Source organism: Glandiceps talaboti, chromosome 13 (genome assembly GCF_964340395.1).
Source record: "Glandiceps talaboti chromosome 13, keGlaTala1.1, whole genome shotgun sequence".
Taxonomy (NCBI): Eukaryota; Metazoa; Hemichordata; class Enteropneusta; family Spengelidae; genus Glandiceps; species Glandiceps talaboti.
The window spans coordinates 8,957,796-8,972,529 of NC_135561.1; the positions used below are offsets into that span (position 1 = coordinate 8,957,796).

Below are 14,734 nucleotides of genomic sequence, written 5' to 3' on the forward strand. Positions count from 1 at the left end.
CACCAAAGCCTATCCATAACCAGGCAATCAGGTCCACAATTACAATCAAATTGAACAGTTTCTCCCTCAAGAGCTTCAATTTCTGGAACAAAGACAAACTCAGTGCAATCATAGAAGTATTATACCAAGGATGACTACTTCTAAAGATTGAAATGTCACTCTATCATAATATAGGTAAGCATGTCACTTCTGCAATCTGATTAAAATCTGATGAAGTAAAAACAGCTAGATGCCTTTATTTACCTCTATATGTCCATCATTTTACTAGTTGTAACCTGAGTGTCAGTTTTCGATCAGACAACCATAATATATCAATTGAAAATTGTTAACATACAATTAATGGTCGATATTATCAATAAGCAGTACAGAAACAGGTTGATCTTGAAATAGTGATCGCCGTTGAGAGCGCTGTTGTTTTGGTGTGTGCCCCAAAATGAATTTGATTTTATTTATCGTGTATACATCTACGAAAATAGGTTTACCCACAGGTGATGAGATACAACATTAAAAAACATATTCCAGTTGCAGCTAGTGCAGCTTTAATATCACAATCAAGCTTACCATTGGTGTGTCCAGTATTGTCAAGTAGTGAAGTAAAACAGCCTAAACAATAGTGCCATTTATAAAATAGTTGACACGACTCTCTTGATTCTGATCGAACTGGTACATCATCGTTGAATTCTTTCCAGAAAAAACCTGTAATAGTTATAACAGTACTGTTCCTGATTTCAAGTGTGATTATGGGACAATTCAAATTCCTGTCTGTCTGTCTGTCTGTCTGTCTGTCTGTCTGTCTGTCTGTCTGTTCCTCCGTTTGTCTGATTTCACCATTAAAAGGAGACGAACTAAGGGGGGGGATTTTTACACATCGGTCCTTGGGAAAGGCGGGTCATACTTTAGAAAATGGGATAATGGGATGGTCACATTTTACTTCGACTCATTATATTGTCAAAATTTGCATGTCAATTAAATCGCTGCTGACAATCATGTAGTGAATGAATTGTCAGGCGTAATGTGAGGAGAGAAGTCACAGTGGGTCTTACAGGAGTAAAACGGGAACAATTGGGCAAGATATTTGGGATATTATTGTGGAAATGTTGACTTCGGTCCCGACAATATCAGGAGTGTGCCCATCTAGTTTTTGGGAGCTAATTTTCTAGTCTTCAGATCAGGCAATGCGATCCAAACACATGTATTGAATAATGCAGTGCCGATTTCACACAAATTCACTCCGGTGGTCGTAGTTGGGAAATAGCAAATACCTTTAAACTTTCAACGTCCTGGCAGAGGTGGGATTAAGTCTTTAAACCATTGATTCTGGGACGAGTGTCATTTTGCATGTCTAGCAATATTTAAACCATGAAATATTTCAACAGGGGAGGGTTATGTTTAGAGAAAGGAATTGCGGAGATACTTCAACAGGGGAGGGTCAAGTTAGAGAAAGGAAATTGAGGAGGGTAACCTTTTAGCATGACTGAGTTGGGGAGGGTCATATTTTACGCAATAACCTGGGCCTGAGTTCATTTCCAAGCTGTAATTACTGAAAGCTCCCTAAAAGTCGATTTCTTTAATTTTGATATTAGTTTACACCAAAGTTTTAATAGTTTCATAATCAGAAAAGTGTGTACACTCTGTTATACAGAAGACATATATCGATCGCAATCGATATACGAAAGGCTAGAATAACCTAAACGACATTTATTGTAGTAAACTGCATACTTAAGGAAATTATTCAAAGTGGTGTGATTAAAAGAGTGGGGGTCAAGTTCTCAAAGTAATCTGTCAGTCCGTCTGTCTGTCTGTCTGTCTGTCTGTCTGTCTGTCTGTCTGTCTGTCTGTCCTTCTGTCCGTCCGTCCGTCCGTCCGTCCGGCTGGCTGTGTTATCACTATCGCAACCAGATGTAAACTGAATGCATTCCATATGGACTCAAAAGCATGACTTTTATAGATTACTTACCTGTGTTGTTTGAATATGATTGATAGCCAGGTTTAACCTGTACTCGACACGAAAAGTCTAACCTTTGGTCATATTGCACAGAGTATATACCATAATGGTCGGTATTTATCGTGAGAGTAGTATATACTGCAGCGTACGACTTGTGGTAAATAATATCTGTAATTACGTTGATACCATTCGTTGTGCTTATCTAGAGTAAAAATAAAAACATGGAGAATTTCATATATGTCACGTGATATCTTATACCTTCGTATAAAATTAGATGAATACGACTCAACAACCTCAGTGGTTTTATGTGTACTTTTTGTCGTACAAATGATGTATTTATTTAATGATAACTATTTTTAGAAGGGACGCACGATTATCTCACATCTCACGTTACTATAAAACCTCGCGTGATTGAATCGTTCTAACCAGAATCAGGACTAATCAGTTTGTTTTTTACCAGTGGGTGAATCAGTACAGGCAATTCTGCTAATTGCTTAAATGATTGGAAGGTGCAAAGACCAATCAGGGTGACATATCGTGTTTCACATAATACAATCTTTAATCTTCAATTGAGGATGAATCTCACTTTTTATTTCACTGTTCATTCTATCAGGATTTAAGAACACATTTTTACAATACTATACTTGAGTCTAATCCAAATTTTGTAAACTTTAATGAGACTGAGAAATGGAACTTTATAATGATCAATATGCCTAGAGCAACTTGTAAATTTATTCACAAAGCTTACACCAGAAGGTGTAATCATCTTTATATAACAATGTAGTATGTTAATTTTCTTTACTTGGTATGACTGTCCTCTTTGCACCCCTTATTTTTAAGTGCTTTATAGGAGCAATTCAGTTTTGTAGTGACTAATAAGCCCGGTGGGCTGGGTGATGTGTTTGCTTTCTGATATTGTTATTGCCAATTTGTAAAATGTATATCACATGTCACTATAATAAACAACCTTTACTAATACTTTAACCTCTCAATTAAGAATACAAAGTTTTTAACACAGCATTGATTACGTTTTCAGTTTTTAACAGTTCTGTTATGAACAGGGCCAATGTTACTGGTAACTGTCCAGGGCTATTTTTTCGGTAAAGATGTTTTTTCAACGGCCGGGTAGTCACCTACATACATTTAGTAAGAAAATATTAAGCTTACTAACAGGAGTGGGCGAAACGGCTCAGTAATTACAGGTTAAGGGGAGGGGGAGGGGGTAGCTGGGTGGAAATCAAGTCCGGCCTCTTGCTGCAAATGACGGTCACCGTGTCTCAATGGTATAGGTCACAATCCTACCAATGCACCACATTGTTCATAGCAGTAGATGTTGCTTGAAGATTTGTTTGAAACGATATAAAGAATTAATACATTTTATATTGACTGGGATGTCATTCCAAATTTTTGCACCCGGAATAGAAATAGTAATTTGACCTGGGTTTGATCTGGCATGACATGGATATAGATTTTGATGTAAGCAGAATGGAGTATCATAGTCATGACTCTGTGATAATCATACAAAGAATGCGGTGATTGTTGGTGGATCAAACCATAAATAAAAGAGTATACTGAATATTTGAATGAACAGTTAGATAATATAATGAGTCAAATTGAAATGTGATCTCCCCTAATTCCATTTTTCTACAAAAAAAAATGGCCCAGAGAACGGATATGTTAAAAGTGACCCCCTAATTCCCCTCCCCCTCTTGTAATTATTAAAGGCCCCCTGATCGATCCATATGAACTACTATGGTCCTACGACATGTTGACCCGAGTCAGGTGACCTTTTGCCTGTTTACTTCGCTGTCGAGATACATCGCTAGCTGGTCGTATCGAGGTCGTATACAGACAATAAGGAGACACGTATATATTAATATAATGTGTTATGATCACTTCCCATGAATGATTTACATCTCAGTGTGTGGAAACATTCAGTCGGGCGAGATTTCACGGTCAAGCGAAATGCCAGTTTTATTATTCGCAAAACCAGTAAAAACATCACAAATAAATAAATATATAAATAAATAAATAAATAAACCAAACTCACGACCTCACTAGTCTATCAACAACTATATCTATACGCTTACCTCCTTTCCATCTTTTATCAGAATTGGTTCGAAAGTGTCGACCTGGACATGTTCTGACTCACTTTCATCAAGAGGCATAGTATTTGTCCCACTATTTCTATGTCTCCTCTTGAGTTGAAGTGGGTGTACAAATGTTTCGCATGTGTGTACAAGTGTCCTACCAGGTCGCATTTTTACTGCAGTTGGTTCTTTTAACATATAATGGAAATTGTAACATTATCAATATATTATCAATTGAATACTACATGCAATATTTCATTGTAAACTATCAACAAATGTGCATTTGTAATTGTCAGCGGAGTCGGTAAACATAATTATGTAATATTCCTCCCTAAAATTCTAACCTGTCAAAAAATCACACTTCCCTACTGTTTCAATTTATAACATGTTTATCAAAATTACTAAACTATTCAAGAGTAACCTAGTGGCACAAAACACAAGTAAATATCATAAGTCATTGTATCACGATTAGGTGCTAGTCCTGGTCTTGGTACCGGTAGCGGGCTGACCGGTGCTGGGTAGAGAAAGGACAAACCAGTTTACAGAAGAAAACATCACTACATGTATTGCTAGGAGTCTACGACTTACGTTGTAAGGCAATGGTCTGAGGGCAAATATATCATTCATGTACATGCTTAGGAATAGACATTATGACTGACATCGACAGTCACTCACGTGCTTTCTTTAGTATAATTGTTCGGATAACCGCCTTTTTTGGAAAGCTTGATGACGGATGCATGCATGTATATGCGCCAAAATCTTTCTCAGTAACATTGGTAATAGTTATCCTTGATACTTCATGAAAACCATTGTAAATCATTACGATTGGTGTCACCTCTAATGTCTCTGTGTTATACACCTGTAATTATAATAAGGTATAAGATAACAAGTTAACAGTTATTTGTGGTCGATCAGTTATTTGTGGACGATCGTAGATAAACACTTTTTGTTAAATGAAACGCACTATTCTTTTTATACATTGCATTGCATTTTATACATTACATTACATTACAATACATTACATTGCAATGCATTGCATTACAAAACTAGATGTACTTACGGCAACACATAACACTAACAGAACAGAACAGAACAAACAAACAAACAAACAAATAAACAAACAAACGAACGAACGAACGAACAAACGAACAGACAAACAATCAAACAAACAAACAAACACACAAAAAGAGGCAACAAGACAGTTTGGAAAAAAATTACAAATCAATGTTCAACAGAAGCAACTACTTCGATTAAAACAAATTCATAGTTTTTTCCTGAGTTTGTTCTCACTTTCCAAAAGTAAATTCTACTGACCATTTCTCTATATCAACAAAAAACATCAGTAAATATTGTTAAATCTGGTGCAATATGGAACACACTATTCTGCAGTTGAAATGTACATTCGAATTACTAAATTCTGCTATGGATGAAATACAATCTATTAATAGTAAAATACCTTTGATTTGTCCTTCATCCATCGAAGTCTTCGTCCACACGAGGAATAACATAATTTCACCATACAGTCAAACTGAACCTTTTCACCAAGTACTACTTGTATTTCTATTTGTACAAAGACAAACCAATGAACATGTATTGATAAATATTTTTTTTCCAGTTTATATTTTTTCTGTATTTGGGAACATTTCTTGGATGATTGCCTTGTGCATGTCAACATTGTAGAGTATCACGGTAATCAGATACAAACTGGATACAATTTCGTAAAGTTTTTAATATTTTGACTACCTTTATAAATAGTATTGTTTATTCAGGTAATGTTATACTTGAATGTTTATTCCCCTATTATCAACATTTAAAGAGAACACAAACTGCTCAATTGCTGTAAAACATATTTTAAGAACAGTTGCATTGTTTCTTGTTATGTATGTTGTTTGAAATAGTCTACACAACTTGTCACCCTGTGTAACTGACAGATAGCAGTTTTCATGGTTCGTTTTACTGTGATTTCCTGTTCAGAATCGTTTTCATACAGACAGCACTACTTCATTGTAAATGTCATATATATATATATAACAGACTCCGGTATCAAAATTATTCTGAAGATAGTGTGTAATTACCGCTTTTGATCGATTAATGGCCGCTTTTTGTATTTACCAGTGGTATTTTACCATTAGTTCACAACATATGTGACCTGGGTATGTGACAAATAGTCAAATACAGTAGTATTATCAGTAGTAATGTCAACACGCATGCGTGAGACGACGCGTTTTCAAGGTCTGGTGAATTTCACGAAAATACTTGTCGGTCGTCATGACACTTATTCACACAACGAAAAACTTTTTGTGATGTATGCTCAAACAACGTATACGTATGTAATAGACACTCTACAGCCTTGGGAGCGTCGCAAGCAGCAATTATATATTGTTTCGTGCTAAAGCGACAAAAATAAATTATCGCCATTTTAATGTTACCTTTGGTGGGTTTGACGTTATCATCAACTGGAGTGAAACAATTGACACAGACGTGCCATTTCATCCTTAGTTCATCAACGCTAATATCTCCATACTTATAATCAAGCATATCACTCGCGGCATCATCATATTTACACCAGTGATAGAATCCAGTAATGTTCAAGCCGGCAATCGAAACGAATGGACAAAATGTTAATAAAGCAACGAATACGAATTCCATTGTTGGTTCTGCGAGTCTGAGTTTAGGTGTCTGTGTGTCCCCGTTCGCTGGGTGTGGTAGATAGGGAGCGTTCATATCATTTTACCTGGTCGGGGCAGGGCCGGTAAAAATTCATTTTGGTCATCGCAAACCATTTGACCACCCGGCCTTCCAGCTCTTTACAAATCAGCCTCAGTGATCAAAATTTACCAATGACACAAAAACCCTCAGGAGAGGAAACCATTCAAAGTAAATAAATCGTAGAATCATATCTAATGCCAATAACAAAATAATTTGTTGACAATCTGTCTATAAGTCTCTCTCTGCCGTACATATGATTTTGACATCATAATCTCCATTTGAATACTACAAAAAATCTGCAGATATTCACAGCTGTAGGGACTCTCTAAGGGCAACTGTTATAGGGCTCAGTTTAGTACTTCTGAGAAGCGGCCAGCAGAAGCAACTAACTTAGGTAAATTCCAACCAAAATTGTAATTATGAAGTTTGATGTCCAATAATGAAATGTATGAAATAATCCCCAAACTTAAAAGCAGACACCCCAACCGACAAAACCACATCGTGTAGCCATCCATGTTAGTATAGATCATCACACACCTGTACATATTATATTCTTTACAGGTTTTGAATACTGGCAATATAAACGTCTTTATTTGTGACGTATCCAACACAAGGGTCTCCACCCACTCCTAACTACTGGACACTCATATCTCACGGGTTATCCCTGTTATATTGACGCGTGTGACGTCATCGTGGACGACGCCATATATCATCGTCGTTAACCTCAGCGAACATCCAAGAACCCGTTTGATTCACATACAAGAGACAAAAAATATGGAATATACTCCAGGTTGTTCTACGTCACGACAACGCGTGTCTGCGTCATCGGTTCTGCTGTGTTCGAAATATGAGTCAAAACGTTCAAAATTGCCATTACTTTCCCTGCGGATTTTTATTGATATTACTGGCACTGGTATGTCAGTATTCTCCAATTATTTTCCTCATTCAGCCGGAAAATACTCGTGACCTAAGGGTTGTCGACTCGTAGCTACAAAGGCCCCTTAGGTCACTCGTATTAAGAAAAATATTGGGAACATATATATTTGCTAAAAATCATCTACCTTTCTATCTATAATTACTTTGCCAAGTTTAGGTCTTTGTGTCGTCATTATTACTTTCTGTTTATTCCAGGATTAGTGTATCAAATGTCTTTCACGACACGGCGCATCTAATACAGTGTGTATGGTGAAACCCCTGCACTTCAAAATTGCATTATTTTATGGGAATTTTAGCCTCTTGTTACTATCGATCTTCTATTTCACCAGTACTCTACCATGTTAGAGACGCGTATGCTTTGGTTCTAGCTTAGGCAGTTGTTTAGCTCATACGTTGGAACTTGGAAGCATTTTTTCTGTCTTGATTTGGTTCACATTTTTTCCGAAATAATACAGTTTACTGTAACTCTTGGCTGGTACGTTTCGGACGGTGCTGTAAAGAGCTAGAGGCCTGTGTCTTACGACGTTGCATTTCTTTCCCCATTGTTTGGCCTGCGACACTTTTTATACGTTAAATTCTCCTGCCCCCGGAAATCAAATGGTCTACCTATTTACGTGCAGTTGCGTACTAACGGAGGTCAACAAACTTCTTTTCATGCCCGTGCCGTGTAACAAAAAGACTATTAACCTTAATACCTATGCAGCTAAGCACCCTTAAAAATAGACACTGCCGTTACACAATTATCTCCAAAATGGCGGAAAGCAGACGTCCGTACGTGTGCACTCTCAGTCCAGAGACCCTGGAGAAGGCTATGCGTGAATTGAACGAAGATCCAGAAACCAGAAATCAGAAAATAGACGAGTTGAGAGAGAAGTTTAGAAAGGAGAAACCGGAAGTTAAACTACCACCTGAGGATGCATTTTTACTACGGTATTTGAGAAATAAGAAATTCGATGTCGATAAAGCGTATAAAATGCTGCTACACTATTATGATTGTCGACGAAAATATCCACAACTATACACCAAATTTTATCCCTCGGCTTACAAACACATTTTTGATCTTGGTATGCAGAAAATATGCCCTGAAAGGGACAGCGAGGGACGTCTTATCATGCTCGCCCATTTAGGTGAGTATTATACTTGTTCATGTCGCGTCGAATAGGTATGTGTATGGCATAGTTCACGGCCTCGCTGTGAAAAGACAGCTGTGGCACACTACATACACGTACGTGGTTTTCCTATTGTATTGTGGATAGCGATTATCTTCAATAAGGTCCAAGTCCGAGTATTGCACAACGTAATTTAAGTACAAAAATACGTCATCAAATGCGATTAATAGTGTGATTGTCAACGTAGCGGAGTTTTGTTGTTGTTGTTGTAATTATACCCTTTACCTATCAAGCCTGTAGCATCAAACAATACCAGTCAGTTGAGAGCTCATATTCTATTCCAGGACCATGATACTAATGCAAAATAATTACGTCATTAGGTATTTATGAATATTCAAAAACTATTGTTGTATGAGTGAGAGTATTTTTGAAATATTCATAAAACCTAACAACGTCATTATTTTGTATTAGGCCAAACAAAAAAGTTGTTTGGTTCCGGTTTACCCGACCCCACCTAGTTTTTCACGCTGACACTAAACTTTATTTTTACGTATTCGAGAAAAATAGTAATAAAATCGCAAAAATCGTGAAACAGTGGGTGGGTGCGGAAACTGACATCGACTTAAAAAGACAATATGAAACTATTCTTCCAATCTGTAGTGACTGTGCATCTGATAGGAAGAAATAAACAACACAGAGACCATTTGGAAAACAATGGAAAACCTGAATTGGACACTTACACATGGAAAAAAATATAGTAAAATAAAATAAAAAATCTACCTACCCCACCTATTTTAAAATCAAGTTGAATGTAATCGGAACCACACAATTTTTTTTACGCCTTATGATCATCGTGGAATGTAATATGAGCTCACAAATGACTGACAGTATATGCTAATGCCCTTCAAAGCGTCGGGGGGGGGGGGTTATATGTATTTCCTATTAGAAAAAATATTAGTGGAGTTCGCTTGACAGGTTTACATGAAATCTGTGGGCTTCGTCGCTGTCGATGATACCTGTCGTGTAGTACTACTCATTATCATTAGTGTGAATCAATTTGACAATGTGACGGTATGTAATCGAGTTGTGGTGTATGTAATGGGTTAAGACCACAGTCACTTGTGAGCTAATATTCCATTCCAGGATGGTAATATTCTAGTCTAGGATGATCACACTACAACATAATGACGTCATTATAGGTATTTACGATATTCAAAAAAAATACCGTTCCGGTTATTGTTCCGATATATACACGGCAACGGTATTTGGCAAAATACTAGTAATATCATACCAGCTAGCTGCAATATCATATATAGAAAAATAAAGTTTGAACATACATATTTTCAGGGTGAAACTATTTGAGAGATTGCAAAAGAATTAAATGTTATGAATAAAAATATTACAAGTATCACGATAAAGTTTGGATAACTGCAAGAGAGTTCTGGCAGATCATTATACCATCTAAGCCTTCAAGCTATAAAAGATAAATAATTCTCTGTTTGAGAAACTGCAACACAAATTTTACTTAACAGTGTCTATACCCCTTGCGAATCCTGGGTTATTTTGTGGTATACAGTGAAAGTTCGTGTTGTGACCATGCTAAAAGCCTAGTCTCGGTTACCCAGACTGTCGCCGCTGGGGCTCTTCTCGTTTGGGTAGGTCTCATAGGCAAAGCCTACAGCGGCGAGAGTCTGGGTAACCGAGACTCGCTAAAACCATAAACATTAGAAGAGAGACCCTACTGTCTAACATAGCAAGCCAAGTCAAGTCACAAACCACAAGTTTAGTCTGGAGATGGAATCCGAGAGACAGGGCCCGGACCATACCAAAATTACGAGCAGAGGTTTATTACGGACAGACGAGTTGGCGTGCGTGCGTGCGTGCGTGTTTGTGTGTTGTTTATAGCATGTAACTGTTGTGTACTATTGCGTTCTTACTATTATGTATTTTGAATAAATTATGTTCTGTTTTGTATCACAGGCAACTATGATCCTGATCGCCACAGTATCACAGATGTATTTTCAGCCTCATTAATGATAATGGAGAAAGTACTACAAGATGAGGAAACTCAAGTAAATGGCCTGGTCATAGTTGGAGACTACGAGGGACTGACTATGAAAATGTTTACTAAATCTGGTGGTCCTGCTACATCAAAAATGGACACGGATCTCTTTGTGGTCAGTGTTACTCAGTAATCGTAATAATTACGAATATCATTTAATATCACCATTCCAAGTGATTCACACGTGTTTTTTTTTTTGAAAGAGTCGACGTTTCTCAATCTCTCTAATTTTAAACTAACATGTTTCAGTAATACTATAGTCCTTAGCTAACCAGTTCCGGCCCCAAACCTTGTTCAAAAATCCGTCCCAGATAAACGATACATGTACATCGTCGTAACCACAAGCCTTTTTTACGGCACCAAACGTGCTCTGAAACGTACTCGCCAGAGGCTTTCGTTGCATCAGCAGGCTTACCATCGTCGCAAAGTATTGGCCTCTTTACGGCACCGTTCAAAACGAGCTCGCCAGAGGATTTCCTTGCGTCAGTAGCAATATGTGTTGTGGCTTGCAAGAATGTATATTGATTACTTAGTCATTACAGGACGGTAAAATCGAGTTACTTTGGAACGGTAAGTTAGAAACGAATGTGATGTTTCGATCCATCTACTACGGACCTTCATCAAGGTCCATAGTAGACAGATCGTTGCATACATATTTCTGATTTACCGTTGCAAAGTAATTATTATATTTCACTATCCTGTTGATTTTTGTAACTAAGAACAATATATTCTCCAATCATTAGGCAAAAAAAATGTCTGTTTTTGATATTCAAACATAACTTCATAAAATAGAGTAGATAGGGCGAGGTTTTATTTTACATTACATTTTATTTTCTCTAAATACTTTCATCCAAAGACAAGAATACTCATTGGTCACAATACTTTGGTAAATTGATGAGGTTTAAGAGAACTAAATGACGATAATTAATATGTGATTAAGAAGTAGACAAACGCAATATGTAGACTGTAGTGTTATAGGCTGAACTGACATCGCTTCCCTGTAAAAAAAAAAGTAACTAAATATATTTTGGCAAGAAAATGTACAAAGAAATAGAAGTTTTTGCATGTAAAAGTTGTCTAGGGTCGTTGGCTTAAACTATGGTCGGTCGGGTTATCAGAAACACACTATCTTTTTATTTGACCTTATTGTCTTCTCATGACTCTGTTTTCTCTATTTTCCCAGAATGCACTGCCAATCCGATTTAAAGGTATGCACTATATTCGGCAGCCAGACATTCTCAAAACTATTTTCGGCATGATTCGCCCTTTCATCCCTGATAAGCTGTATAAAAGGGTAAGTTTTTTGTGGTCTTCCACATTCAGTCGTTTTAATTACTCAGATCGTGAACCATTACCTCCATCTTTTGGTGAAAAAGTTTGATTCTGAAATCCCCGTACTTGGGTCTCAATCTGTCACTGTGCTGTACTTGGATCTCAATCTGTCATTGAAAGAAAATGTCGTCTGGTGCAACAAAAATCGGACAAACACTATTACATTTTATGGTCAGGCTCAGCAAAAATCATTGTACCTTATAAACAAGTTTATTATTTGAGTAAAATGTCAACTTATATTGCCTACCACTTTACAAAGAGTGTTCTCTTTCTTGAACAGATCCATTTCCATGGCAAAGAGTATGGCACCTTACACGATCACGTCCCCTCCTCCTTATTACCACCTGAATACGGCGGTAGCCTTGAATTCGACTGGAAGGAGTGGTTCAACGAACTAATGCAGAGAGATGATGAATTCGAAATACTGAACCAGTATGGCTTCCCGAACGCTAGTGACTCCCTTGGAGGGCAAGCACAGGGGGCGGATCCTTCACTGGGTCTCGTTGGAACTTTCAAAAAATTGGAAACATAGCACTCTTCGTAGCTTTTAATGATTATTCAAAACGACAAATCCTCCCCCTGGCAGCGATATATGTCACCCACCTTTATCGGAACGAGACATTTACAGTTAGAAATTGTATTACTTGCAGATAATTATATACATGCAAAAAATATGAGAATGGTAAAACTACACAATTTTGCAATATGACATGGAAGTAAACAGGTTAATTTTATCGATAACAATTGAATAACCATTTCTATGAACATTAGTTTATAAATTTGTGTTTTAATTTATGAGTTTATTTCTCTATCATTATATGACTTAATTTGGGGATATTAAGAGCAATAAATCATTTTTTTTTCATATTCCGTATTCTGTTACTGTAACATGTTGTTTTTTTCGGTCGATTTCCCGTTTTTTGTTTGGTTCTTTTGCCTAACTATTTAAATAATATGACATTCAAAAGAGGAAAAAGACAGTAAATTGAACATTCGATCAGTTTGATATGTCAGATCATTCAACCTAACAAAATCTATGTTCTCAGCTACGAGGAAATAAAGCAGACCCACTCTTCAAGGGAGATTCCACTTTGAGCTGGAAGTAATCTAGTGAGTTTACAATTACCCATTTTATATATACACGTCCTTGACACCGTCATATAGCCCATACTTGATACAGGACATTCCATGTTCACACATTAATCGTAAACGAGTATCTTATCAGTAATAATGATTCATGCAACCAAAGAATGTACAAGTGACCTGCGTGGCCTTGTCAATACGAGATGAGTAGTAACAAACCCCTTAGGTTACGAGAATTTTTGCGATTGAATGAAGAAAAATGTTAGGAAAAATATATTCAAACTTCGGAAATGTGGAAAAAAATTGAACGTTTTGACCCCCGGTCCTATTTTGAAAACTGCCGTACCAAAGACGTAGATTCGTCTCGCATTTGACGTAGAAATATCAGGGTATAAATTCCACATTTTTAGTCGAACGTGTTTAACTTAGTTTGCATGGGGAATGAAGAAAGTTCTGTTTGCAATATTATATCCACAAAAATATTCCAAAATTAATGTTTAATATATATCACGATTCTACTTATCTTTCCCAGAATGCAATGCCAACTCGAATTAAAGGTATGCACTATATTCGCCAGCCGGACATTTTCGAAACCATTTTCAGCATGACCCGCCCCTTCATCTCAGATAAACTGTATAAAAGAGTAAGTTTTTTAATTTGTTAATGATACCAGTGATGTTTTCACACAAGAGAGTTTTACTTTATATTATCAGTTATTTTAGTACAAAATGGCTTGATTTTAGACCAGTATCTCACCCTGCCAGAAGATAGTTGAAACTAGAAATTAGCTATTACTATAGACTGTGAGATACTACGTCGTGCCGTTCTGCCCTCATCGGCCTCCTCTCACCCCGTGGGAGGGTTGACCGATGTGTGGGGGCGCCCCATCACGGCCTTACCTTACAGACCAATCATTACGATGGACCATGCAGAATCTTTATTTTCAACACATTGTCTTCATTTTTTAATTCTTCGATGTGTTGCCGTTTTTTTTTGTATTTTATGGTGTATTGAAAACTTTTTGTAAATGCAATATTTCAATTTTTTTCAAATGGGATAGTAGTATACAAGTACAATTATGCGGTAGATATCGGTACATACAAAACAACCCAAGTTTTAGCTATTTATGCGAAGCTCCAAGGACTGTGAGAGAGTCTAGTTGTTATCCTCAAGAAAATATCATACGAATACTGCAACTACAAACTTGTATCAATACACACGACACACTGTACACGGGAACTCGCAAAATGCCTTATTTGTTTACAAATTTTTCCATTTTTTTGAAATTTAATAATATATTTTCCCTACAAGTATTAAAGTAATCATTTGAAAAGCTAGTGTCTTTTTTCTACATCAATTGTAACTGTTCTTTTGTTGGCTTTTAATTGGCAATCTTTACTATACCTATCTTATTAATTATTAATGAGCGACGACCCTTACAGAACCCCTTGTAACCAGTGGAAAGAGA

The 14,734-nt window shown here is 36.8% G+C and overlaps 2 protein-coding genes across 2 annotated transcripts in view; both read left to right on the forward strand.

Moving 5' to 3' along the window:
- The window catches only part of LOC144444175 (elongation factor 1-alpha), a 322,176-nt gene that overhangs the window by 97,015 nt on the left and 210,427 nt on the right, over window positions 1–14,734 (forward strand). The window lies entirely within an intron of this gene.
- Window positions 8,432–12,811, forward strand: LOC144445096 (alpha-tocopherol transfer protein-like). Its single transcript, XM_078134646.1, has 4 exons — window positions 8,432–8,807; window positions 10,770–10,966; window positions 12,035–12,145; window positions 12,464–12,811. Exons 1-4 carry the CDS (start codon window positions 8,432–8,434, stop codon window positions 12,713–12,715), a joined length of 936 nt encoding a protein of 311 aa, XP_077990772.1. The 3' UTR covers window positions 12,716–12,811.